General features: G+C 43.9%; 2 protein-coding genes and 1 pseudogene across 2 annotated transcripts in view; 2 read left to right on the top strand and 1 right to left on the bottom strand.

Annotated features, from left to right (window-relative positions):
- The first annotated feature begins 2720 nt into the window (after positions 1–2720).
- Positions 2721–27678, top strand: part of PCBD2 (pterin-4 alpha-carbinolamine dehydratase 2) — a 49908-nt gene continuing 24950 nt past the window's right edge. Inside the window, exons 1-2 of the mRNA XM_030869575.2 lie at positions 2721–2853; positions 5694–5825. Coding sequence (XP_030725435.1) covers positions 2770–2853; positions 5694–5825 — 216 coding nt within the window. The 5' untranslated portion in view covers positions 2721–2769. The remainder of the gene's footprint in view (positions 2854–5693; positions 5826–27678) is intronic.
- Positions 5709–27678, top strand: part of CATSPER3 (cation channel sperm associated 3) — a 94234-nt gene continuing 72264 nt past the window's right edge. Inside the window, exon 1 of the mRNA XM_060296235.1 lies at positions 5709–5825. Within this exon, the coding sequence (XP_060152218.1) occupies positions 5785–5825 (41 nt within the window). The 5' untranslated portion in view covers positions 5709–5784. The remainder of the gene's footprint in view (positions 5826–27678) is intronic.
- On the bottom strand, positions 18674–19042 carry LOC132596966 (small ribosomal subunit protein uS8-like; annotated as a pseudogene).

Below are 27678 nucleotides of genomic sequence, written 5' to 3' on the forward strand. Positions count from 1 at the left end.
AGCTTCAAACCTAAGCATTCTGACTCCAGAGCCTCTATGTGGGTTGGTACCCAGTCCTGCCTCTCTGCCATGCCTCAGGCAACCATCGTATGCCTATCACTCCGGTCTTTCTCTTATGTGTGTTTCCCATACTTGTAGTCATGATATAGCGTTTTTCTTCTTTTGCTTAACAAATAATAAATATTTCACTGTTGGTAATAGTTTTCCTAACCGTGGCTACATAATAGGCCTTTGAATAGATTCAGCATTACTTATCTAACCTGTGCTCTTTTGCTGGATTTACGGTTGTGTATATAGTCTTATTTCCTTGGGGGCAGATTCCAAAGTGGGCGTTATCCTATGAAGGATACAGGAATTTTCATATTGTTTGATATGTAACGGGGTCCTATTCTAGTCTGGAGGGTGAGGAAAGGCTCCCAGGATGACCAACAGATCCATGGCTTTGCTTCTGACACTTAGCTCAGATAAGCTACAGAGCTTCCCCTGGAGGGAAATGTGGAGCAGGGCTGCTCCCTGGAGGGGAGGTGCAAGTGTGGAGGGTCAGCCAGAAGCACTGGTGTTGAGGGACAGGGAAGCAGATGGGGGGAAGGAAGTGGTCCAAGACCAGCTAAACCACCCCAAGCCAAACATGTCTGTCGAGAACACCATGTACCAGGAACCAATGCCAGAAGGGGACTGCAACTACATGGAGGATAGCAAGGATCATCACAATGCCAGCCACCAGGGATATAAGTCCAAACACTTCTGTCCATGACTTCTTGGTATCAGAGTTGCCAATGAAAACAACATGGTCAAGCACTGGATGGAAGTGTTTTTATTCACTTAGAGACAGCAAGATCAGTCACAGTAGTGTGCAGAGTGGCTCATGGGTGTGGCTAAAGAGCACCCCTCTAGTGCCATAGCATTGTGTGCCCCAAGGTCATTGACATCCATGCTTAAGCAGAACAAAGGAGCACACATTCAGCCTGAAACAGGGAAGGATACCTTCACAGGCTGATAAGCCTGGCACAGTGTGTGTGGGCTCTTTTTTGGTAAGGAAGTGTCCCAGGTCCAAGGCCTATTCTTATGTGAAAGACTGTGAGCAGGAGACTGCTTTTCTCAACAGTGTTCATTACAGACGATGTGCCCAGTAAATCTTTGCTGAGGGACTTAAATCCTGCTAAGAGACCTACATGTGAGGGCCGGGCATTCACAGCCCCTCCTGGTGGACATCACTTCCCCTGGGCCCTAACTAGCACTAGCATTCTGCTGCTGCTTTCATGACTAGAGCTGACATGCCACAGTCTCGTACAGTGTGTTAGGGAAGGAAAATGTTAGGGAAGGAAAATGATGAAAGCAAACTACTGAAAATGATGAGAGGTCTCCAACTTGTTACCGACAACTACCAGTTCATTTCTCAGTTCTCACTTTAATGAGCAAGTTTCTATAGCATTTTTCATGATCCTAAAAACCCAAAGTAAATATTGGAAATACAATTTTTAATTCCAACCCCTGCCTCTGTCCACCTAAGGCATCAGGCAAAGGAAACTAGAATGTCTTAGATAAATGCCTTGAGATCAGTGACATCTGATGAAGGTCTACAGCAAGATTGCTCTGCTGAGTTTTCATCAAGTGGGCAAAAGGGAAGAAGATGGGCTGGGCCATGAGTCTGAATTTTCGACTATTTTGGGTAAAAAGGCTTTATATTTTGCAAGTCCACATGAGAAATAAAGCCAAATGCTAGCAACTGCTAAGTTGAACTTAAAATTGACTCGTTTTAAAAAAATATTCGAGTGTATTGCTATGTCCTCTGCAAAACTGCTTATATTATTAATTTGCTTAAACTAGTAAAAAAAGATACAAGTGCATATACTAAAAACCACTGAATTGTACACTTTAAAGGGTGAATTTTATGGTATGTGAATTACACATCAAAAAGAAAGGCAAAAAAAGGAGTAATGATGATAAGAGAATAAAATACTAATACAAATATAAAAAAGACTACTTCTTTTATCGAAAACTAAATATATAAAAAAATATCTAAATCTGTCCAAATGTATCTCCGAGGTGCCTGTGTACCGTGCCTGTGCTACCTTCTAGAGAGCACTATGAGCTAGATTTCCAAATTATTTTATCTAGGCAAAGACAGATGAGCCAGTTTGCCCAGAGCATTGGCAGCTAAGTAATAACAGAGCAGAGCTCACTTTCCAACCGGCGGCCCCCTGCCTTATAAGGCCCTTATGCGGATCACTATGGTTCACTCAACCGCGAGCAGAGGGGAGTGGTCCCCAATCACCCCCCGCCCCTCTGCAGCCCATCTGTTCCTGCCCCTGCCCGCGACGTCCTCCCGCCTGCGCGGACTGTTCGCCCCACCGCCCAGAAGGGAGCCCAGTGCGGTCAGACGGTCGGCGACAACCCGAGGCCCGGACACCGAAGAGCGAGGCGGAGGTCCATCCTCATCGCCTCGCCAGCACGCCTACCGCTCTCGCACAGGCGGGAAACCCGGCACCGGGCAGGGATGACGAGGACGGGCCGCAGAGCCGGGGTTGACAGCATCTGGGCCTGCGGAGGCCTGCCGGGGGCCTGCCTTGCGTCCGCCTAGATGCCAGCAGCGTCGCCGGCCATTGTAGCATCTGGGGGCCTTCCGGGGCAGGTCCGCGTCTGGGCCTGCGCGGCGCGGGGCCGGGTTGTGCGGGAAGTCCTGGGCCGTGGCTGGGAGCTGCCGGCTCGGCCCCTGACTTCGGGCAGGGGCGGTCAGGCAGCGCGCCGGGCAGCCCTCGGCCAGAGATTATGGCTGCGGCGCTGGGGGCGCGAGGGGCGACGCGGCGTTGGTTCGCGGCTCTGCGGGGCAGGAGCCAGAGCCTCGCGGCCATGGTGAGTGCCGAGGGCTCGCGGTGCGGGAGGAGGGCGAGGCCCCCCCGTGCCGGCCGAGGGGCGGAGGGACCGGCGCAGGCCCCGAAGTGGGCCGGGCCTTCGGGCTGGGACTTTGGGTAGGCACGTTTGGGCACCTGGCACCTGCCCGACGCGCTGGTCTGAGACAAGGGTGGCCGCAGCATCTGACAGTTTTCCCTTGGCCTAGAATTCCGTCGTAGCCTACGAAATTGCCAACCGGAAAACAAACCAGGACGACTTTCGTTAAAAAAAAAAAAGTGAATACGAAAAGTAGTTGTGAAAATATTTCACGGTTAGGGACTCTTTATGTGATTAAGGTGGCGTTGGGTCCTCTAGATTGTGCGCTCGGTGAGAGCAGGCACCGTCTTCGTCTCGGCTCTGAACGGGGCACTGAATGTTGAATTAACTCATTTGCCTTGGTGTTAATTTTTTTGAGGAATTACCAATAAATTATTTTTTTGGTTGCACATTGATTCTTTCCTCTTCCGAGGGGCGTCCCGCCCGTTTCCCCGCTTTAGAAGTTAACATATTGGGGGGTAAGTTAACTTGAGGGAAAGTTTTAACTTGCAGCACCACCTAGTGGGAAAATACTGCATTAAACTCACCATTTCATTTTCTTAGATTGCTTGCCAGAGCCCATTTGGCAGTTTGAAATTCTTTAATAGAAGAAATGTAAAATAACTCGATGACGGAGAAGATGAGCACTCTGTTTTGTGGCCACTAAGGTGAGAACGCAAGATGAGTGCTTACTGTCACCTAGGCGTGTCCCAAGGCATACCTGTGTCTAGGGTGCTGGTGATCAAGTAAAATTGGGGTGTTTGGGGAGGGATGAATAAACAGACGCGATTGGAGTGGCTGCCACATGCCAGACTCTCTGCTGGGTGCCTTCACACTTAAGATCTCTTTAAACCTTTAAAAAAATCTGGGCAGGTGGATACTGTAACATTCCCCACTGTAGAACGCTGCTACTCAGTGAGAGGCTAAGTGATTTATTCAGCACCCACAGCTGAAAGTAACAAAGCTAGGCTTCGAATCAAGGTTGCTCTCCAAATCCTATGCTTTCCCCTGTCGCTCCCCACACCTCCCACAGGAAAAAAAAAAAGAAAGTCCACCACAAAGGGTTCTGCAGAGGGTATGTCCCCAAGGGGACCATTTGTGTTATGTAGGTGAAGTGACTTCATTTCACAGTCCTGAACACGGTCCCTATTCCTAGGCAGACATCTGTGGTGAGCGCACATTGACCTCACTGGGGATGTGGATGGTGGAGAGGGTGGAGGAAAACAGCTCAGAGTGTGCTCCACAGACTCCGGGTGACTGCGGCATTGCCCACAACATGGTTAATAGTTTCCTTTGCAGCTACTCAGTGATTCCAAAATAGTTTAAATTGAGTTAAAATATTTATTTAATAAAAATTTTAGCTTGTTTCCTGTAGCAGGTCTTTATGTGAAATTTTTCAGAGCTGTCATTGTAAAGCTAATCGATACATTGGTTCTTAATAGTAAATGGTTTTTGATAACAAGCCTTTAAATGTTTTTATTTAATTAAGAGGTATTCTCACTTTCTCTTTTGTTAGTTGTAGGGAAGGGTAGCTGGCCTAGCAAGGAAGAGAAACTAGAAAATTGACTCATTAGCGTCCTTTTGTCCTCCTCCTAGAATAAGTTGTCTTTAAGTTTACTTACTTTGCCTTCTTAATTACATTGATGTCAATGATAAAGGGTTGTAGGATTTCTGAAGTGGGAATGAGTTGAAGTTTCATGGCAGAGGATACAGCTCAGCCCCCGGTTGCCCTTTGATAAGGAGCCCTCACATTAGTTCAGTCTTTCTGGGTGCCAGTCCCTCCCTCATCTGAGACGATAGTAACCCTGCATGTAGGGAAGACAGGAGGTACTGGTGGGCAGTTATGCCAGAGCGAGAGCATAGCTCTTCTGACTTCTCCTAGAGTATCCTTATCTTCTGTCTGACATGCTGCTTAGAGTTCTTTCAGTTAAAAAACTAATAGCATGGAAAGTGTGGACCTGTTAACCAACAGAATTCCGGATTTGGGAACGTCATCACCAGGATGAGTAGGAACAAGGTGGACAGTTGCGCACAAGTGCTTCTGACTGGGCAGCGCTCTGGCCAGACAGTTGAGGGAGTTTGTCTTACCGGTGTTTCTGAGAAAACTCGTTCCACTAAAGCAGGGGCTTTTTACCTGTAGTCCAGAGGGTCTGTGGACACCCAGAAGTTATTATACAAAATCCCCTGTAAATGTGCATTTGATTTTTCCTCTTTGAGGATTGGTTTTCATTACAATTGAAAGGGGATGGTGAACCCAGATAGTTGAGACTCATGTGAGTAAGGACTGAAGGCTACTAAGGTGCTGTGGGACCATCCAAAGAGCAGTAGACCAGGAGTTTAGAGCCCTGGGTTCCAATCCTGGTTCTGACGATGGACTTGCAGGGTTTCCTTGGGTGGGTGTGTTTGCCGCAGTTTCCCAAGTCCTGGAGTGCTGGCCTTTGGTGATGATCTTTGGTAAGATGGACAAATGGTTGATCTCAGCTGTGTCTGTAATAAACCAGAGAAGCTGAATTGTAAAGTTTGAGGCATGTGTAAGGGGTGATAAACCCACATACAATGGAGACAGCTGATTCTGTACAGAGCTAGCCTTGTTTTTGTCTGTTTTTTGAGAATTGTGTATTTTGAGAACAAAGTAATCAAAGATGGTTAGAAGTTGTTGCCCTTAAGACTTTTTTCCACCTCTCTACATAAGGTAAAGAGCAGTAAATTTATTTGAATTTAACCAAACCTCTACATTTCAGGTATTAAATGTGTTCTTTTCATAGTCAGCAGATGCTCACTGGTTGACAGCAGAGGAGAGGAACCAAGTTATACTTGACCTTAAAGCAGCAGGATGGTCGGAATTAAGTGAGAGAGATGCCATCTACAAAGAATTCTCTTTCAAAAATTTTAATCAGGTAATTATTACATATTCCTGCTTGTGCCATGGTCTATTTTTGTCACCTTAGGCTGTAACTCTTTTAATACTACTGGTTGTCTGGTGCCCTGTGGGTCCAAGATCCAAATCCTTTCTTCCTTAAGAATTCAGTGATAGTTACTCCTTCCTTGTTGACAGCTGCTACCACCCAACTGGGTGAGTCTCAGCTCTAGGGGAAGAGGGTGATTTGTGTGATTTGGAAAATCAGATTCTGAAACCACTATTGCTCTGATTTGGTGTTGGTTAGGAGATTTAATTTCCTTTCAAATCTTGAATAACATTAACAGAGAGTGTGAGCTTTTTATACTGATCAGAAGGGGACATGAGTAAAAGTGGTTGAGAAACATACACCTGCTTGACTGATTTCCCCTACTTTTCTTGGATGGTTGTCAAGTTTTCTTTCTCCTTATAGTTGCATTTCTGTCTCTAAATCATCTCCCAAGCTGCACCCTCTTCTCAGATTGGCTCATTTTCTGCAAGCCCAATAGCCAGCCCTTGAAGCTTTTCTTTCTTTCTTTTTTCTTTTTAATAAATTTATTTATTTATTTATTTATTTATGGCTGTGTTGGGTCTCCGTTGCTGCGCGCGGGCTTTCTCTAGTTGTGGTGAGCGGGGGCTACTCTTCGTTGCGGTGCGCGGGCTTCTCATTGCATGGCTTCTTTTGTTGCGGAGCATGGGCTCTAGGCGCATGGGCTTCAGTAGTTGTGGCTCACAGGCTCTAGAGCGCAGACTCAGTAGTTGTGGTGCACGGGCTTAGTTACTCCACGGCCTGTGGGATCTTTCCGGACCAGGGCTCGAACCTATGATGTCCCCTGCGTTGGCAGGCGGATTCTTAACCACTGCGCCACCAGGGAAGTCCTGAAGCTTTTCTTAAAAGCTGATCCCTGCCTTCGAGATTCAGCCTTAACAGGGGAACTGTTCCATTAGGGCCCCACCCTGTTTAGAGAGTCATCTCCCATCAGTTCTTACTCCATTGCATTTATATAAGGTCAGTGCTTTAGACTATTCCATGTTTGTTCAGTTAGTTTGATAATCCTCTGGACAGATTTATTGTTTTTATTTATATTAGGTGTCAGCATCTAGAAGGCAGAGATCCTGTTGGCTTAAATAACTGTCTATTGTACATAACACAGTTCAGGGTACAAACAAGCATTTGATAAATGCAGACATTGATTACAGTGTTTGCTTGTTTCTGGAAGGGTGTCTGAGGACCAGATTTCCACCAAAGAAACCTTGACATGTTTTCCTAGTAAATGCCGTTGGCTCCACTGTGCCGCATGCCCTATTCTGGTCTCCATCCATCTGGCTACCAGCCTTCTGCTGTGTCTCCAGCTCCTGAGGAAACCTGGACCAAGCCAACTCCTTGTCCCTGCTGCCCCACATGCTTGATGGCTCTTGTCAGGGGCTTAGCACTCTGTGGCTGGTGGCAGGGAATCCCATTGGTACAGTAAGCTTGTGCATAAGCTCTAGGTAGCATTTTCCAAGCTTATTAAAAGTCTTACATGTGTACAGCCTGACTTCTTTAAGCCTGGGCTAATTTATTGGGCTTGAACATGTGGCTTAAAGTACTTGAGTAGTGTTGCCTCAGACTCTGCCCATGAGTCAGTCATCCAGCCCCACTCTAACCTTGTGCTCAGGGTACTTTCGGAAATGGTGGGGGGAAGGGAAGCTGTGCAGGGTGTCCTTGATTAATTATAACGTTATTCACCAGGACACTTAATTTTCTTGGCTTTCCCCCCCCACTCCCTTCACTCACCTTTTAGGAAAAAGAGGCAGACGACAAGAAAATCAGCTGATGTCAGGGAACGTATTCAGAGAACCAGCACTGATATTATATCCTGCTGTTGGTTTTCTAGCCAGGCTCCTATGACTTCTGCATGTAATGGCCTGTAGTGGCAACTGATGTCATGACAAGTGTCAGTGCCCACCAGCCAAAGACCACCAGGAACATACCAATAGCTGAACAAGTTAGGCTTATTGCTTGTTGTGGTGAGGAAGAGTGCACGCCATAGGGAACCGTGGGGCATCTCAGGAAGACGGTGTTGGAAAGACTTACTACCGGATTTGGGCTGGTGTTGGTGATTTTGGAGTCTTTAAGGATCAGAGCTTTGCTCTGGGTTGGATGCTGTCTGCAAATGGGCTCTTCTATGATTCACTATTTTAATAAATCTTACCTAGAGGGAGAATGGACTAAAGTGGGGCCAAAGCTGAAACTGGTAAAGAAGCAGCAGTCACTCATTAGCCAGGAGAGGCGGGTGCTTGGTGTTTTGTGATTTGGACAATGTTCACATTTTGTTTGTGTTGAGATATCATTGCAGAGTGATATCTGTGATACTCCGCATTACATTATTGTCATGATTACAATAATCATTACAAGAGTGGTTATATTTTTGTCCTAATCCTTCTTGGTCACAGAGTGGCCTTGTCTGATGTTGCTGTTGCTGTTCAGCACCAAGGCCTAGGTTTGGGTTTGGCTCCTAGCAACTTGGAGGCCTAGGTGGCAGTCCAGGCCAGCTCCCAGGTGTCAGGGCTGCTTTTCCCTTTTTTGCAACTAATGTTTAGAGTGATGACCCTCTGGCATTGATGGATCCTCACTTATCTTTCATTTATTTTTCAATACAGAAAAGGTATTTTTTAAAATTATAAAGCAATGATATAAAACATTAAAATACGATGGGAAATAAAAATAAAAATTTTCCCATTGCAACTACTTCCATCTTTTTACCTATTCTCTTCTAGTCTTTCTCCATATGTATAGTTTATTCACAATGTGGCAATTGTGCACGCAGTTAAATTTTTTTAAAGTAGTTTAATTTTTATTGTAAAAGCAATATTCATTACCAGATATTTATGAAGCCCCTTCTCTGTGCCAGGCACTATTCTAAGCTCATGTAGCTCCCTTTCTAGCAGAGAAGATAGACAATAAACAAATGAACAAATAATATAGTTTCATGTAGTGATGAAGTCATGAGGGAGAGTAAAGTAGGATATTGGGATGGGGGTGACGGAGGGGTGAGCCCACTATTTAAGATGGAGGGGGCTGGAAAGGCCTCTCTGGGGAGGGGACATCTGAGGCCTGAGTAATGTGAGGGAGCTGAGCATGTGAAGACCGAAGGAAGAGCATTTCTGGTGGAGAGACAGCAAGTACCAAATTCCTGGAGCAGGAGTGATCTTGGTGTGATTGAGGAAGAGCCAGGGGGCCCGTTTCTGGAGCGGACAGAAAGGAGAAGAGGCTGAAGGGAGGGAGGGGCCAGAGCACTGGAGCCTTGTTGCCGTGCAGGGAGTTTGGATTTTATTCTGTGAAGGAAAAAGCCCTTGGAGGGTTTCAGGCAGAGAAGTGCCATTATGCAGTTTATGTTCTAAAAAGATCACCCTGGCTGTTCTGCTGTGAACAGATGGTAGAAGGGCAAGAGTGGCAGCAGGCAGATTGTATGCGTTGCCATGTGATAGGCTAGGCAAGAGATGGTGATAGACTATGGGGGAAGCAGTGGTATGTGGAGAGAAACGCAGGATTTCTCATTTATTTTAAAGATAGAACAGTCCAGACTTGCTGTTAGATTGGATGTGGGGGAAGGAGAGGGTCAAGGATGATCCCAAGGTTTTGGTGGTGCCACCGGTGCCATTTACTTGGCTGGGGAAAGTGGAGTGGAGAGCAGGGTAGGGAATTAAGAATTCCATTTTGGACATGTCAGGTTTGAGATACTTACTAGTCACCCCAGTGGCAATATTGGATCAGCAGTTGGTGATATGAGGTCAGAGTTCAGGCTGGGGATAACAGTTTGAGAGCCGTCAGAGGGGATAATTGTCCTGGATCGGCAAAAGAGGGCAGGTGGAGGTGCAGGCATGGTACCTCCATGGTGATAGGAAGGAAGGCTGAGTGTGTGTGTACAGATGCAGGTAGGTTGCCACGTTCGCCTTGGGAAGAAGAGGTAGTTTTCTCTTCTGATTGCTTCTGTTTTTTTAATGAAGTCATCAGTTGAGAATGAGTCGGAGTGGGAGGGAGGAGTGTTGGAGATCTGGAAAAATAGGAAAAGGCATGAAATAGTCCTCTTAGAGACTAAGACAGTGAAGGAACTGTGAAATGTGGGCAGTTGCTGGGCAGTTCTCAGTGTCACTGGAGATTTATGGGCAAACATTTAAGGTGAGGATCTTGTGTGTTTTGTCCAGCCATGTTCAGCTGCTTGGGCACAGGCTTGGAGTACGTGCAGGGTTGGGCTTAACAAGGGCTGAACTTCTTTTGTTTTTTAATTTATTTTATTGAAGTATAGTTGATTTACAATGTTGTGTTAATTTCTGCTGTATGGTGGTTCAGCTATATACACGCGTGCATGTGCACACACACACACACACATTCTTTTTCATATTCTTTTCTATTATGGTTTATCACAGGATATCCGTGTGCTGTACAGTAGGACCTTGTTGTTTATCCACTCTCTATGTAATAGTTTGCGTCTACTAAACACAAACTCCCAGTCTATCCCTCCCCCACCCCCTTCTTCCTTGGCAACCACAAGTCTGTCCTCTATGTCTGTGAGTCTTTTTCTGTTTCGTGGATAGGTTCATTTATGTTGTATTTTAGATTCCACATATAAGTGATAGCATATGATATTTGTCTTTCTCTTTCTGACTTACTTCACTTAGTATGATAATCTCTAGGTCCATCTATGTTGTTGCAAATGGCATTATTTCACTCTTTCTTATGGCTGAGTAATATTCCATTGTATATATGTACCACATCTTCTTTATCCATTCCTCTGTCAGTGGACATTTACGTTGTTTCCATGTCTTGGCTGTTGTAAATAGTGTTGCAGTGAACATCGGGGGATGCATGTATCTTTTTGAATTATAGTTTTGTCCTGATATATGCTCAGGAGTGGGATTGCTGGATCATATGGAACTCTATTTTTAGTTTTTTTGAGGAACCTCCAAACTGTTTTCCATAGTGGCTGCACCAATTTACATTCCCACTAACAGTGTAGGAAGGTTTCGTTTTCTCCACACCCTCTCCAGCATTTGTTATTTGTAGGTTTCATGGTGGCCATTCTTAACTGGTGTGAGGTGGTACCTCATTGTAGTTTTGATTTGCATTTCTCTAATAATTAGTGATGTTGAGCATCTTTTTATGTGCCTGTTGGCCATCTGTATGTCTTCTTTGGAGAAAGGTCTATTTAGGTCTTCAGCCCAGGTTTTGAATGGGTTGTTTGTTTTTTTTTGTTATTGAGTTGTATGAGCTGTTAACAAGGGCTGAACTTTTGGCAGATGAATGCAGTGGAGGAACAGGGGGCAAGGAGACTAAGGATGTGTGCAAGGGAGGGTCAAAACATTGGACTTTGGAGTCTAAGCTGGTGAGGAGGGAAGTGCAGTTGTGATGTGGGAGATGGAAAGTGAAGAGGTCGGAGTGTCAAGTAATATAACCTTTTTGGAGAGCAATTGGGTGATGTGTATCAACTTTTAAAATACCCATTGTCCAACAATACCCATCGCACGAATCTAGAAATTTATCTTCTAGGTACAGTCCCCCGTGTATGCCAGATGGGTATGAGAGCATGTCCACTCTAGCCTGTGGACCTGTAACTTTTTATTGTGAGCAGGCATTTCCACATGAGTGTGTATGCCTTGCTAAGACCATGTCTCCCTCACTGCAGCCCTGCCCTTAGCAGGAGTTAGGGGAGGCCCACTGTGCTGCATGTGACAGCACCTCTCCTGGCCTCAGCTTTACACGCTGGAGGGAGCCATGGTCAGAGCTGATGACCCCCATCTCCCCTAAGAGACTTCACACTGGGTGTTAGCATGTATTTTTTTTTAGTCTTTGCTGAATATATAGGTAAAAAATGTTCTGTTTTTTTGTTCAATAGGGTATGAACATTTTCCAGTTCTTTTTTTTTTTTTTCCGGTACGGCGGCCTCTCACTGTTGTGGCCTCTACCGTTGCGGAGCACAGGCTCCGGACGCGCAGGCTCAGCGGCCATGGCTCACGGGCCCAGCCGCTCCACGGCATGTGGGATCTTCCTGGACCGGGGCATGAACCCGTGTCCCCTGCATTGGCAGGCGGACTCTCAACCACTGTGCCACCAGGGAAGCCCTCATTTTCCAGTTCTTTATACAGTCTTGTCTTTTTACTTACAATAAATCTTCAGGAGTAAGATTACACTTGTTGGGTGTTACTTTTTTTTTTTTTTTTTTGGCTGTGCCTCGCAGCGTGTGGGATATTAGTTCCCGACCAGGGATGGAACCCGTGGCCCCTGCAGTGGAAGCGCGGAATCTCAACCACTGGACCACCAGGGAAGTCCCGGGTGTTACAGTTTTTAAGTGGTTTGCTTATGTAGCATGTGTGAAATGGTATTATAAGTTTGCTTTAGAATCCATTTCTTTTATTACTATAGAAATTGAACCATACATTTTAGAAACCTTTTCATTGACCCTGGATGGAAAAGCTACTTCTCAAAGCTTTGGGTTATTCTAGGTTTTACCATAAGAAGTAGCTAGTAAAATATATTTGGACTTTTTTCCTCTTAGAGGTTTTATTCCAAGATATGATTAGTTCCAAAGAGTCCACATGCATTTGATAGCTCAGATCGGCGCAAATACTTAGCGAATATAAATGTGAAAATTCCCGAGGGATCCTAATGGCGTAGGTGGATGAAGTGGCTGTGGGTTTTGGTTGCTGTTAGCCCATTGTCTTTCCTCGGTGGTGGTGCAAAGGTAATGGTGAGACTCTATGGGTGTTCCGAGCATGGCGGTGCCAGGGCTGAGGCAGGAAGTTTCGACACTTGGAGTACTTGGACTTAGGGTGGGGTTGGCATTTGTAAAGGAGTTTTGCTTTTTTTTCTGTTCATGTAGACATAAGGAGGGAGAGGTCTCTGAGTGACATGTAAACGTATTCTTAGGTGTTTGGCAACTGCAGGGTGATAGTGTTGAAAGAACAAAATGTCAGTTAGAAACGTGGGTGTGAGCCTTCCATAAAGATACATTTTGTTAGGCATTGTCATGTAGGGACAAGTGGGAAGCTTACAAAATCAGAGGAAATGGGTTTCCATGGTGGCACAGTGGTTAAGAATCCAATGCCTGCCTGCCAATGCAGGGGACACGGGTTCGAGCCCTGGTCCAGGAAGATCCCACATTGCTGCAGAGCAGCTAAGCCCGTGCACCACAACTACTGAGCCTGCGCTCTAGAGCCCGCGAGCCACAACTACTGAAGCCCGTGAGCCACAACTACTGAGCCTGCGAGCCACAACTACTGAAGCCCATGCTCCTAGAACCCGTGCTCTGCAACAAGAGAAGCCACTGCAATGAGAAGTCCGCTCACTGCAATAGAGTAGCCCCCGCTCACCGCAACGAAGACCCAACGCAGCCAAAAAAAAAAAAAAAAAAAAAAATCAGAGGAAATTTTATGCTTTGGAAGCAGGTTTAGAAGATGAGGCTTTGAACCCAGGCAACAGCTACTCCAGATGCCAGCAGGTGGAGCCCTCCAGGGCAGGAGCCCAGGTGGGCCAGGCGGCATCACAGCCCCCTGGGAAGGCTGTCCCCAGTCTCTCCTTCTTGGATACTGGACCACACCTGTTCAGTGCAGAAACAAACTTAGTATCAGGAATAGGTAAGAGTGGGGGTGCGTCAGCTGACCTAGTTTGGTACCTTTTGGGTGAATGAAGAGTTCTGGCTGGAGGAGATAAGGATTTTACACTTGGTAATGGAGAGCAGGTTTGATTCATGAGAGAGGGACTGAGCTTTGTGAAAAAGAACTGTAATTCTCTGCGTTCCAGGAGGAGCTCCTGTACCTTATCTGTGCTTTATTAGGTGGGCCTGCCTGCAGGGTATTCGATTTTGTTAGATGGAATCTTATGAACTGGCTGATACTCAGCCAGATTTGACCTACAAAAATGGCTCTTTTACATGGTTCAGTCTAATAGCTTGTCCAAGTTGAGTATCTCTCACAGGGCAGGGTCCCAGCTCTATTTGTGCTTTGTCTTGTTCATCACAATTTGGTTAATGTAACTGCTGCTGTTAAAAGATTTCTGGCACTGGAGTAGGGAGGGGGCTTCTGAATGGCCTCGGCGGTGGTGGCGATGGTGGAGGAGTGGGGTTCTGTGTGTCTAGCAGCAGTAACACCCACCATATGTGAGTTTGGGGTTTGTAAAATGGTTTCTATTCCTGTCCTGGAACTCCTGCTGTAGAGCAGTTGAAAGTTACTGTTGCTGACTTACTCTGTAAAGATGTTTTATTGAGGAATTTGATAATAGGCTTATGGTTAACATTCTGAAACACTTAGTGAAGTCAAAGGCTTGTTGATACCAGGAGACAGACAACTGTTAATGAAAATCTTAACGATCCTGGCAGGACATGGGTGGAGGTCTCAGGCACTCTCCTTGTGAACGAATTAGTTCAGTTTTTATTGTTCATTAAGTTATGAGTCAGTAATTCAGTAATATAAATGTCACATCTGAGTACTCTTGAAAGTGGATATTCACTGCCTGGTGAGGGTAAAGAAACACTCTCAGTGAGGATGTTCTTAAGGCTTCGGCTTGTTATAGGTTAGAAAGTGTCATTTTGCTTTTAAAGTTTAGGCTATTATCTGTGTGTCTGGGAGCCAGGGAAAGTGAAAACCTGTCTGATTATCACACCAGTTGCTTGCTCTTAACATGTGCCCACTGATGGGCTTTTTTTTTTTTTTTTTTTTTTTTTTTGCGTTATGTGGGCCTCTCACTGTCGTGGCCTCTCTCGTTGCGGAGCACAGGCTCCGGACGTGCTGGCTCAGCGGCCATGGCTTATGGGCCTAGCCGCTCCGCGGCATGTGGGATCTTCCCGGACCGGGGCACGAACCCGTGTCCCCTGCATCGGCAGGCGGACTCTCAACCACTGTGCCACCAGGGAAGCCCCTGATGGGCTTTTTTAGCCAACTAGAAACCTGAGAAAGTGTTCACAGTTGTCACTGGAGTAGAGAGTAGAGACGCTACCTTTTAGTAAACTTTACCTAAAATTTGGGAAGCTGGTAAGAATATCTGCGTGGTGTTTTCATGTTGGTTTTCACTTTGAAGTTATTCCTGGAGTCCCGGGGAGTCCCGGGCAGGACACGCTGATGTTGTCAGGTGGTGGCTGGGACGTTGGTTTGGTGTCCATCAGGTTAGGGAAATTAGAGCCTAAAATGTTATCATTTGGAGTCTTGCTTCTGCTGTTTATGTCATAGAAGAGGTTTAGAGCTGATGTGTATTTGTAAAAACACATGTGATAGATAGACGGAGGGAAATGTAAAACAGGTGTAAAAAATGCAGATATGACACCACACTGCAGTGTGAAAATGTTGTGGTGATTACACCGTCCTTTAATAAAAATGGACTTTTAACTGCATCGTTTTTTCTTAGTAGTATAGTAAACCTTCTGTTTACACAACTTCGCCTGAGTATTTTGTAAAAGTCAAACAGCCAAGAAATATAATTTCCTCAAAAGTCTTTGTCTTGCCCTTTTACAGATGGCGTAAAATCAGGTGTGTAAAAAATAAAACGCAGTTTGAGCTGACGTGAAAGGTATTTCAGATTTATGCTTTGCAGATGATATTGGTATGATTAATGCATTCATTACTTTTTTTTATTGCTTTTCACAGATAATGTACATGATGCATGGAAAATGTTGTGGGTTTAAATCTTTGCCAGGTTTAGACTGTGACTATCAACAGATGTTATCATATAAGTACTATAATTATTATAAAATACAAAATTTGTCATGAAATGCATTGACATAAATTTCATTTATGTAAATTGCTTTCATTAGTATAAAACCTTAGCGTAGCTGTTAGGGTTTGTGAAGCACTTTAGATGAGATTAACTTGGTATAATGTGGTCACAAATGGGCTGCTTTAAATTTAACTGACAAGAAAATAACACTCAAAAGTTAGGAAATTACTGAGGCATTTGTTTTCAGCCTGTGTTGCTGGTACCGCTTAAATAGGCTGAATATGAATTAATAACAATGGACTGCTGGCTCGATAATTACGGAAAATAATTTAAAGGAGACCTTAAGTAATCACTTAAAAGTATTTTGGTCGTGTTTTCTGCTCTGTTTCTGTTTTTCTTTGGTATGCCACTCCATTGTTTCAGTACAGCCATTATCAATAGTGTTTAGGTTTGCACAGCAAGAGTTTTGTCAATAGAGTTTTGGTGCATTAGGGCCATGACATAGAAACTTGCACTCAGCTGTTTTGAAATACGGACCTTGGGTGCCTGATGAAGAGGCTTTATCAACTCTTTATCAGCTCTTCCGAGCAGTAACTACAACGCTGCAGTCATGTTCCTGTGGCCAGGTGGTGACCAGTGGCTTTCTCACCTCAGGAGGCACGTGGCCTACCAGAGCTCACCTTGGCTCTGAGCTCTCTGTGTTGCTCTTTTCTCTACATCCTTTTAAACAAAACAAAGCAATGCATCCTCTTCCCTGTGTTGCAGATAATTTACCATCATATTGCCCTTCTGATCCAGGCTGGAATGGGCCATTCTAACTAGTTCACTAAAATTAGTCCTCTGAATTTTACAGAAGGACACTGAACCAGACTGTGATCATGGACTTGCTGTGGTCACACGGGGTCATGTCACAGTTAGTAGGTGCCAGACTCATCTCTGGTTCCCACAGCAACATTTTTAGATCCTACTGTGATATAGAAAGGTATTTTGTGTTTACTTTTTTATTTCTTCTGGGAGATATCTTGCTTTCCGAGGACTGCTTGTTGGATTACTTTTCTGCCTTAGATGGGTTTGACAATACTTCCCTGAGAAAGGGGCTGTTCACCAGCTAGGACAAACAGAGCTGTGCTTGTGTGGGAGCAACCCAGGTATCACTGTTGAGCAATCAGACATCATTTAATTGTATCGTTAAAATCAGTCTTATCAAAACAGCAAACACCACTAATGAATCAGTTTGCTCCTGTGCTCTCAGCCAGTAAGGCAGGATTGTGGCCTTCTACCATATCATTCATCAAACTGACTTCAAATGCCCTGTCCTTGCCACTGTAGCACTGACCACGGACATGCACCAGGTGCCTGGAGCAGACCCAGTTGGGGCTGGGCTGGGAGCCACATGGTCTCCCCACTGAGAGCCAGAGGGCCTGGCTCTGTCAGGATCAGAGAGCGTAGCGAGGTCCTTGAGCCGGCAACCACTGAGGGGCTGGCACTGCTCTGGGCCCAAGGCGTGGAAGGAGGAAGATGCAAAAGAAGCAACTGATTCCGTTCCTGCCCAGAAGAATTCCCAGTTTTGTTGGGGAGGTGGAACATCTGCCTTGCATAAGATATTGATAGTTGATTTTTAAAAATATTTATTTATTTATTTATTTATTTCGGTTGTGCCGGGTCTTAGTGGCGGCATGCGGGATCTTTACTTGTGGCACGCGGACTTCTTAGTTGCGGCATGCATGCGGGATCTAGTTCCCTGACCAGGGATCAAACCCGGGCCCCCTGAATTGGGAGCACGGAGTCTTACCCACTGGACCACCAGGGAAGTCCTGATAGTTGATTTTTAAAATTGTCATGCTAACTGGGCACTAAAATCTGAAATATTAAGAAGCTGAAAGGTGTAATCCAGGAAGTCTGCCTGGAGAAGGGGGAGTTTTGATAGGTCTGATAGGTTTTTTTGAAGGAAGGAGCTACGGGGGAGGGGTTGGCAGGTGGCACAGGTCAGGGACAGGGAGAAAGAGGGCACATCTTATTTGTAATGTGTGGGGCAAGTGAGGGCCCTAAGGTTGGTTCAGTGAGCTGGGCTGAAGATTGGCATGGAGGGTCCTTGTGCTGCTCTCTCCCTCGTTCAGTGTTGCCTCAGGTTTAAGGTATCTGAAAGCAAACTCTTATTGTCTTTCTGTCTTTCCTACAAGAAAGTTTCCTAAAAGAAACTTGTTTGTTTGTCTCAGGACCACCATTCTCTCAAGCATCCAGACATGAAACTGAAGAATTATCTTGGTGATCAGTCACCAGGAACTGGTCAGTGACTGTGCTTGGTCTGGGTGCACCTCTCCTCCCCCTAGCGCTCCGGAAGGAGCTTCCTCATGGCTTTTTACCTCTAGGCCCTCTCTGCCTTCATTGGCCTGCATGCTGTTTTATTGTGACCAAGTTGGTATCTGCTCAGAAAATCCCAGTTCCTTTCTGTTACATCTTACAAGACATCATCTTCTCAGAGGTTTTCAAAGCTGCCCACAGTCTCTAACCTTACCTCTCATTACTTCTCTGTAAGAGGCCTCTTTAGTCTGTTAGAGATTAGAACTGTGAGGTACCCGAGAGGTCACCTAGTCATCCCTTTCACTGAAGAAGTGGGGAAGCCAAGGACAGGGGGGCAAAAAACATTAGTGCCATACTGGAACTGGAGCTAACACTTACAGTATAGTAGGGGAGGGAGAGCATAAACAAAGAAAATAACGCATGTATAATTGCCAGTTACGGTAAGTGCCATGAAGAAACATCCTAATAGCTAATGCTTGGTGAGCACTCCAGCTTTGGGCCAGGCACTATGTTGTAAGGACTTTACATGTATTTATTCATTTAATCCTCACAAAACCCTGTCTTTCAGAGAATATTTACCTCATTTTACAGGTAAGGGTACCAGAGTTTAGATTAAGTGATTTACCCAGGGCCCCGCAGTGGAGTTGGGATTTGACCCAGGCAATCCCTTCCATTTGCCAGTGTGGATACTGCCTCTCCAGCAGAAGAGACAGTTGAGAGAGAGAAAATGGGAAAACTGAATTCAGTTGGAGGAGAGCTGTCAGGGAAGACCTCTCCAAGGAACTGATAAGCTGATGCATTTTCTTTTTCTTTTATTTCCTTTGTCCATTGAGACATTTCATTTGCACGTGTGTACTACATCCCTAGGAAAAGAATCCCAGGATTTTCTTTCCTGTGTTTTGTTTTGCTGCTTCTTTGTCCATGATGCCAGCTGAAGTTGTCAGTATAATGAAACCAAATGGGCAATCTGCCATTTTTTTAGATCTTTGAGTTGCACATCAAATCTGGGACTGATCACTACACACTTGTTTAACTTGCCCATGAGGTTCACAACCATTTTCCCAGCTCTGTGGTCATCAGTGATTTCAAATTCGCCAATGTAACCATTCTTCGTTATTACTGTTAGAAACTGGATGATGACTTTGGAGCACAGTCTAGTAAGAACCTGGTGTTTGCATCTCTTTGGCATCATTGATGTTCTTGAGAGCATCAGCCAGGACATTCACATGCATCAATATGGCGGCCCAGAAAGGTGACAGGAAGAGGACAGGAGGGGTGAGGACATGGTGTTATGGGAAGTGGGCAGGCTGTCTGAGGACTTAGAGGATGAAGTGGAGGCGGGAGGGGGCAAAAAATTACATGAGGAGAATAGTAAGGAGGCTGTTGCATTCATCCAGGTGAGACATCATTACTAGGTGGACACAGCAGGAGATTCTGGACTGGATAATGACAAAGGGGAAGCAGAGAGGTATAGAGGTTGGAGCTGCTTTTAGTAGTTTACATGAGCAGGAACCAATGATGCCACACATAACACTTACAGGGAATAAAAATATCAAGAGAAAACCCAAGTTTCTCTACAAGGGAGGAGTGGTGATGGGTGGTGAGGAAGAAGAGCAGGGAGTGTTAAGTATGACTTTCAGGTTTAGGACCCGAGGAACTGGGTGGTTGGGAGTGACATTTACTGAGCTGGGGAAGTGTGGGAAAGGAACAGGATTGGTGTGCAGGGATCAAGGTTTCTGGTGTGGATATTGTTAAATGTGCGTTGCTACGAGACATCCCAGTGTCAACCCTAAGAAGGTAGTTTTGTGTCTGGGTTGTAGATAATTGGGGAGACATAGATGTGTATGGAACCAAGCCAATGTAATAGATGAGGTTACCCAGGCAGAAATTATAGTGTGAGAAGAGAAGAGGGCTCAGAACCCGGTCCATTTAGGGGTAGGATAGAAGAGGAGGTGTTGGCAGAAGACTGAGAAAGACTTTATAGTGAAATAGGAAGAAAATCAGGCCAGTGTTGTACACAGAATCCAGAAGAAGATGATGTTTTAAAAGGGAGAGAGGGGGCTTTCCTGGTGGCGCAGTGGTTAAGAATCCGCCTACCAATGCAGGGGACGTGGGTTCGAGCCTTGGTCTGGGAAGATCCCGCATGTTGCGGAGCAACTAAGCCCATGCATCACAACTACTGAGCCTGTGCTCTAGAGCCCATGAGCCACAATTACTGAGCCCATGAGCCACAACGACTGAGCCCACGTGCCACAACTACTGAAGCGTGTGAGCCTAGAGCCCGTGCTCTGCAACAAGAGAAGCCACTGCCATGAGAAGCCCGCACACTGCAACGAAAGGGTAGCCCCCGCTCGCTGCAACTAGAGAAAGCCTGTGCGCAGCAACGAAAATCCAATGCAGCCAAAAATAAATAAATTAAATAAATAATTTTTTTAAAAAAAGGGAGAGAGGAATCAGTTCTGCTGACACTCCAAGTAAGATGAGTACCAAAAGATGATCACGCATTAAGCAACATGGAGGTCATCAGTGGCCGTAGGAAGGATCGTTTGTGTGGGATGGGGGTGCAGGGCAGACTGGAGAGGAAGTGGAGCTCATGTGCCTTACATAGATCTTTGTAGCCACAGACATTAGCCTCTTGTCTGTTCTTTCTGTTTGTAATTCAGCCCTTGCATTATCCTATTTGTTAGTGGTTTTCTTTCAGCCTTGTTTTGATATTAAACCTGTGAACATTAGTGCTAGGACGGATGAGGCTATTGAGGCCCTGTGGTGAAGTTGACAGTGAACCAGTGGTGGGATTAGGATGTGAGTAAGTGCAGCTTAAATCATGCAACAGAGGAATGTGACCACTTACTTTTGTCTCTCTGCATCTAACACGTAAGTGCCTTGAGGGTGAAGACTTGGGTTGTGCTTGTGTACCTCTCCCACAGTGCCCTCCCAGTGTTACCTAGGTATTTTGAATACATGAAGCCCCTTGATTGGGCTCACATAGGTGATCCTAGTCAGTGCCCTTAGCCCCAGGGGAACATAGTGCTTTTGTCTCCTACAGGTTACTACCTAAAACCCTTTCTCACCAGGGACTTCTCCTTTCTCTCGTTTCCTTACTCCTAAACACAGATGTTTCCTAACAGTGACCAACTTACTTGGCTGCTAAGTTGGTATGTATGATGGGATGGTCTTTAGGGCCGTGGCACCCTTCCCAGAAGAACCGCATTGATCGTGCCTCTGTTCTGCAGGCAGTTTTGGAGTGTCGGAGAAAGAAAGGGGCCACTTGTGGCATCTCTAGTAAATCACCTCCACCGAGGAGAGGCTGAGGTTGGCACTTACGCGATGTTGTGGCTCCGCGGCTTCAGCCACCCACACCCAGCCTTTTGTAAATCTTGGTGTCCTGAGGGACCACGGCAGGTTCTGCCAGGACTCCACAGAGCATCACACTGCTGCAGGCCTTCTACCTGTTATCCATTAGGCACTCATTTTCGTTTCATGACAGTTCTTTTATGTCAGATTCCTTTCCTTTTCTGTGACCACTGGTCCAGCCCTCTTGGCTGATTTGCTTTTCTTTTCTTTCTCTTTTTAAAATCATAACTTGGTGGCGTTCCAGATAGAAAAGTTTTAAAAGTTTGTTTGATACATTTTTTTAGGAATTATTTAAAAAGTTTTTGTTGTAAAAATGTTGCCTTAAGGTCACTCTGTAATACAGGTTTTTAAGGTCATACCTGTAATACAGGTAACTCTTTAATGTTGCATTACTTACCAGAAATGCAACCAAGTCAGTTTTCTTTCTGACAGTTTGGAGAGTCACGAAGTATTTTATGAACTATTGAGTGTTTTCCAGGCATTAGTAGCTCATTGTTGGGTGACCTGGGAAATAATGTAGGTGGTTTCATCGAAGCTTTCCAGCAGCCTTGCGGGGTTGGGTATTAGGAAGCCCAGGTTACTAATGGTAAGAAGGAACCTGCTCAAACGTACAGACGAAGCAGTGAGGCGCCGTCCTTCCAAGGCCAGGCTTCCCACTTATTCTGAGGCCACAGCTCTTCTCTAACCCAAGTCTATATTTTGAAGGGTTGTGGGGTAATTCAGGATATGGAATGCTGTTCTATTTAGGAATGTCCTAGACCTTTGAATGAACAACTCTGCTGTTCAAAATTGAGTCTGTTTCTTTGTTCTGTTTAGGAAACAGTGTTTATTTTGGAGGGCTTAAAAGAGGCAATGTGTTCTTTGCATATTTTGAAGAAAAGGGTAGCCAGCTACTGATAGGAATTTGACCTGTAAATTGCTACATGGTTCCCATGCCCTGCCCTGAAAGCATTAGTTTATAATACTTGATTGATCAGTTATTTGTCCTAAGTCAGCTACAGATTAGAGGTCAACTTCTACCTGGAGGGGGAAGTCTCTTCCAGATAGAAGGTCTGCAAAGAGCAGCTAAAAACTTAACTTGGCAAATTAGAACTCGGTGTAGAGAAGATAAACTTCTACACTGAGAGACCCCAGCTTTCTGAGCCATTGACCATACAATTGTGGACACAGGTGTGTAGAAGAGAGGGCCATTGTAATTCTAAATGTCTTAAACTGTGATTCTGTTACATAAGCTTGAGAATGAGTCTCTTTCCATCTTCCTATTTGTTTAAAACTGCAAGGTTTAAATAGAAGGGTTTAACATTTATGGATCACTCATACCCCACAGAGGTCAGCCTGGCCTCTCTCTCTTCTGGGAATGATAGCACCCTGTTTCATTTGTGTGGTCTGTTTAGCTTGTTAATAGATACATTTTTTTTCCTGACTGCATAGTATGTTTTATAATTAGGAAGACACAGAATAGTACAAAGAAGAAAAATATACCTTCTGCCCACTTAAAAAGCAGTATGTGTGAATGTGTGTTTTGTGAGTATGTACGTATGTACATATATTTGGAGTCATATTGTAGATGCTTTTTTGCTCAGTTGCATCTTCTCACTTTATGTATGGTGACCATTTTTCGCTGTCAGTAAAGTATTTTACTTCATGGTTTTTAATGGTGGGATATATAGAGGATTCCACTGAAAGGAAAGGCCATGTTTAATTTAACCAGTGCCTTTCTATCATAACTAACCACAGATGAGACTTTGTGAGCCTACCTTTCCTAAATGCTCCATATAAATGCTGTCCATTGATCACAAAAGTATCCGGGAATCATACCAGGTTCTTCTTGCTAAAGACACTCAGGATCTTGATGCCCATTGAGATCAGGCATAGATCCAGTTACTTGTTAAAGTAAATAGAAATCATCATCTAGATTGAATTGATCTGTTGAAGCTAAAAAATCAAGCCCTTCCAGTTACTTGAGAAGGTCAGAAGGAAAATGTTATGTTATAGGGCTTTGTAGCTACCGTTCTTACAGCGTAGGGCAATGGTGTAGGGAATATTTTCATAGAAATATTTCTCTTTTAGAGATTTTTTTTCAGATAACGAAGGCTTGTTTAATTTGGGAAGAGTTATTTCATAGGAAATTCAATCTTTGTAAATCCTCTATCACATTTCCACACTTGCCAGTTCTCTAGCAAATGATGGGTTTTGAGTGGTTCAGAAAGGGTTTCTTTTCTTTTTTTTTTTTTGTGGTATGCGGGCCTCTCACTGCAGTGGCCTCTCCCCTTGCGGAGCACAGGCTCCGGACGCGCAGGCTCAGCGGCCATGGCTCACGGGCCCAGCTGCTCCGCGGCATGTGGGATCTTCCCGGACCGGGGCACGAACCCGCGTCCCCTGCATCGGCAGGCGGACTCTCAACCACTGCGCCACCAGGGAAGCCCAGAAAGGGTTTCTTAAAAGGAAACAATTGTATATTTTATACATATTCTTCTTTTTATTTTTGAATTGGGTAAGTAAGAGAAACTTGTGTTTTCTCTTTGTATTTGTCTGTGGTGATATTGCTGGTTCTCAGACTTAGAATGGTGATTACTTGTAATGATTTTGTAAAAATTTCACCTTATGAGAATGTTTTCTTGGGCGTGATGAATGGCTCCAAAGAACTTTAAAAACCCAACCAGTGATGTTGGCCTGGCGCTGGAGAGTTGCTGCTTAGAGATCAGTAATGGTTACATCTTGGTTTGGTATGCTTGGTGGTATCTAATCATGTTTTGTGCTTGGGAACCATGAAAGAATTTTCTTTTCAAGTCTTAGTGCATCATTTTTCCCGACGTTGATCAAAGGATAGAAAACTAGTATTATATACGTAGCCAGGGTATTCATAACTGACTTACATTCTTAATCTTTTGGCTGTTTGGTTGAAGTATATCTACGCCTCTTAAATATTGAAAGCATAATATCTTTTAACCTACAACTGCAGAGTTAAAATGAATTTTATGTGAAATATTTAGTTGTGGACCACATCTTCAGCTTTTTATATGCCACAGTGGTCTTGATTTTTCCCTTCCATTGTCTGATAGTGAGGTCATTTTCAGTCCTCTGAGAAATTCTATTCCCAGCCAGATGTGGCTCATATATTAAAAGTAGCACCTGTGGCTAATATCACAGCAGCTTACCATAAATTTACATGGTAACTAGGATTATATCTGTCAAGACTGTTAAAAAACATCTAGATTTAATTTGATTTCCAGTATGGTAGAAGCTATCCAACATTTTGCTTCATAACTATATTTTAAAAGTTAAAAATCACTCCATTGTTAAGTTTTATAGCACTCCTAGTGCCCATTAAGTTGATTTGTTCAATAGAGGTCAGAGTAAAGCAACTTGGCTACATTAAGATCGGAAACCAACCCATTTGTGACAAATTTAGTCCTTTCGTGTGAATCTTCTCAACGTCTCCGCACTGATTGGACTCAGGTGTAGCTTATGTCAGTAGCATTTAACCTCAAAAGAATGAGCAGTGTGATTGGGTTGTTGTAAATTATGGAGCATTTTGCCTTTGCTTGTTTAAATGTAACTGTTGACTCTGCTGCCCATGCCTGACTGCTGGACTGCGTCTGCCTCTAAACGAGTAGTTTGGTTTTAAAGACATCTTGGAAAGTTGCCGTATGTGCCCTCGCTCCTTTCCCTTCTTTATGTGACCCTTCCTAAACTGTTTTATTCCCCATTATCCTTTGAGTCATCTCCCACATGTTATGATTTGCACACCTGCAGTTATAAAATTATTTTGGGGTGTCATTATATCATGTTGTTCACCAACTCTTCAGCATTTATGAATACAATAATGATTCACCGTAAATCAAAATAATTTACAGGTTACAGAGAATCTGCTCCTACAAATAAGAATTCAATGATGAATTTCTTAGGTGTCCTCCCATTTGAACATGGGTCCTTAAAAAGAAACTGGTAACAACATATTTCTTTGTATTTGTGAAACCTTAGCTCACAGTCCAGAACTGAATTAAAGTATAAGTTCAACCTTCTGGACATCTGTTTTTAAGACATGTAAACAAATATAAACCAATTAAGAAATAGCAGCATCTCTTTCGTGATCAGTAGTTGTAATTGCCTTAGCAATAATCTTGCTCCTGAGTGAGAGAATCCTAAGTGTTGGCACTGAGCATGGGGCACATGCATCTCAGCACAGGGTCCCTAACCCTGAGTGGGCATGCCCATTTTAAGTTGGAACTCAGTGTGGGGCACTTCCCACTCTGTCGGTAATCTTTCTGGAGGGAAGTTCGTAAGCTTCTTTGAGCCTGAGCCTCACGAAGGAAGTGGAATGGTGGCCAAGAATTATTATGCTGAAAAGGTTGTGGTGATGGAAAAAACGATTAGGAGTGAAGCTAAAATTATAGACACTTAGTGTTACCAGGTGTAATCAGTCACTTAGCAGTATAAGAAAATACCTTACTGACCAATTTGGAACCTTCTAAAATATTTTTTGGGTGAATTACACATCTCTTCTTTACTCATGTACCTAGGATAAATTTAGCTCCTATGGGAAATCAGGTGCTCTACTGGTGAATCTGGATTGCTATTGCATCTGTGGAGAAGAGGGGTGAAAATATAAGATGGATATGCCCAGCACCACTTGCGCACACAGCCTCTCTTGCTTGCTTCCTCTCTACCTCCTTTACTTCTTGCCAGGTCTTCATGGCTGATTATCTGCCCTCTCCTACCACACTGTAAGCTCCTTGAAGGTCAGGGGCTGTGTCCTAGGGCTTAGAGACCAGGAAGGTGGTTGGTAAATGTGTACATTCCATACTTTCAGAAGCAGACTGTTAGGGAGATTCTGAATCTTCCAAATATGCTGAAGGTTTTGTTTTCAGATCCTGTATGGAAAGCAGAAACATAAGAAATTGGTAACTTGTTTTGCCGACCTTGATTCTTTTTTCTCCTCAGCCTTGCATTGCAGTTAGTAGCACATGTGTGATTTTGTTTCTACAGGTGTCAGTAGATATTCTGAAGGGGATAGGAATCATGAGATTGCTGGCAATGAGGCTACCCTTGCCATGTAGCCACCTTCAAGATTTCTGTATTTAGCCTGCGAAGGGCCCAGGAGCTACATCTGCCCAGTGGCCAGAGATACAACCTTAGAAGGCTGATTTTGAGAATAGAAGTAAAACTTATTGTAGAAGATCTGCTTATTTTCAGAGAGAAGTATTATTTCCCCTCAACTCAGAAATGAGTTAAATCCTGAAATAATCATGGAGGTGCACAGTGCCAGCTTTTATCACTCATTAATGCCATATTACCTCAAGTGGTTTAGATATGGGAGAAATGACTTATTTAAAGCCAAATGAACCAATTTTATAGCACTAAATTTGTATAAAGCACTTTTGCATGCATTGGCTTATAAGGCAATATTTAGCTTGGTTCTTTCATAAGTTTCATTGAAAAATGAAAGCTGGTATTAACTGCATTTTTATTTAGAATTTTGTTTTAAGCCATGCAAAATAGTATTGTGTAATTAGTTTTTCATATTATAATATGTGAGTAAATTATACATTTCTTGTAATGAAATTCTCATTTGGCAAATTTTGGCTTTTATAATACAGTTGCTATTGGTGAACAAATGTATTCATTTTACATGAAAAAGTTTTTCATTCATTATATCAACAAACATTTTTAAAATACACGTAACTTTTCCTGCACTAAATTATTAAAAATAAGTTTCATTTCAAAAACAAGGACTTTCTTATAATGAGGCCGTGTTATAAATCTAACATTGTAATATTCTGGAACTCTAATTAAGAATGGGTTCTGCTGGTAAATGTTGGGAAGAGGCAAGGAAGAAAGTTACAATACATTGCCTATTTACAAATTAACCATTACCTGCCAAAAGCACATCAGACCCACACAGCGGACATCCGCTAATCCAGTGGTTAGCCGTTCCGGGCTCTAATGCACACTGTTTTACGCGTTAACGGTTTTGAAGTTCCAGGCCAAAGCTGACCTTTCACATGTGCTTCGTTCACAGTAGGAATCTCCACTCACTGCTTCCTGTCAAAATGGATTATGGTGACACAGCCCAGGGCTCACTTTGGCTGCAATTAAGTTTTTGATCAGAATTATTTCGTTCACAAACAATCACATTTGTTAAAATGTTACATCTGCCCTGAAAACCACTGGCAGCCTCTCAGTTTATCAGTGTGATGTGAGTGTAATTCTTCATTTGTTTTTCATAAAATGGCAAGCCATCTTATATATGTTATTTAATTTTTTTTTTTTTTCGTTTGCTGGTTTCTGCCTTTCATTTCATTGGGTTTGGAAGGAAACTATGTCTTTAAATTAGTACGAATCTGCTCATAGGCTTTGGGAATTTGAATGGAATTGGTTTTGGTGCAGAACAAAATTATCCAGTTGAGCCAAGATTCAAATATTATTGCCAAAAATTGTTAGTGGTAGTTCTCTTCCTCACATGAGGAAACATTTTAGCCCTGTGAGTGTGGGGTTCGAGGTTTTGATTCTG

The sequence above is a fragment of the Globicephala melas genome, chromosome 3 (genome assembly GCF_963455315.2).
Source record: "Globicephala melas chromosome 3, mGloMel1.2, whole genome shotgun sequence".
Lineage (NCBI taxonomy): Eukaryota > Metazoa > Chordata > Mammalia > Artiodactyla > Delphinidae > Globicephala > Globicephala melas.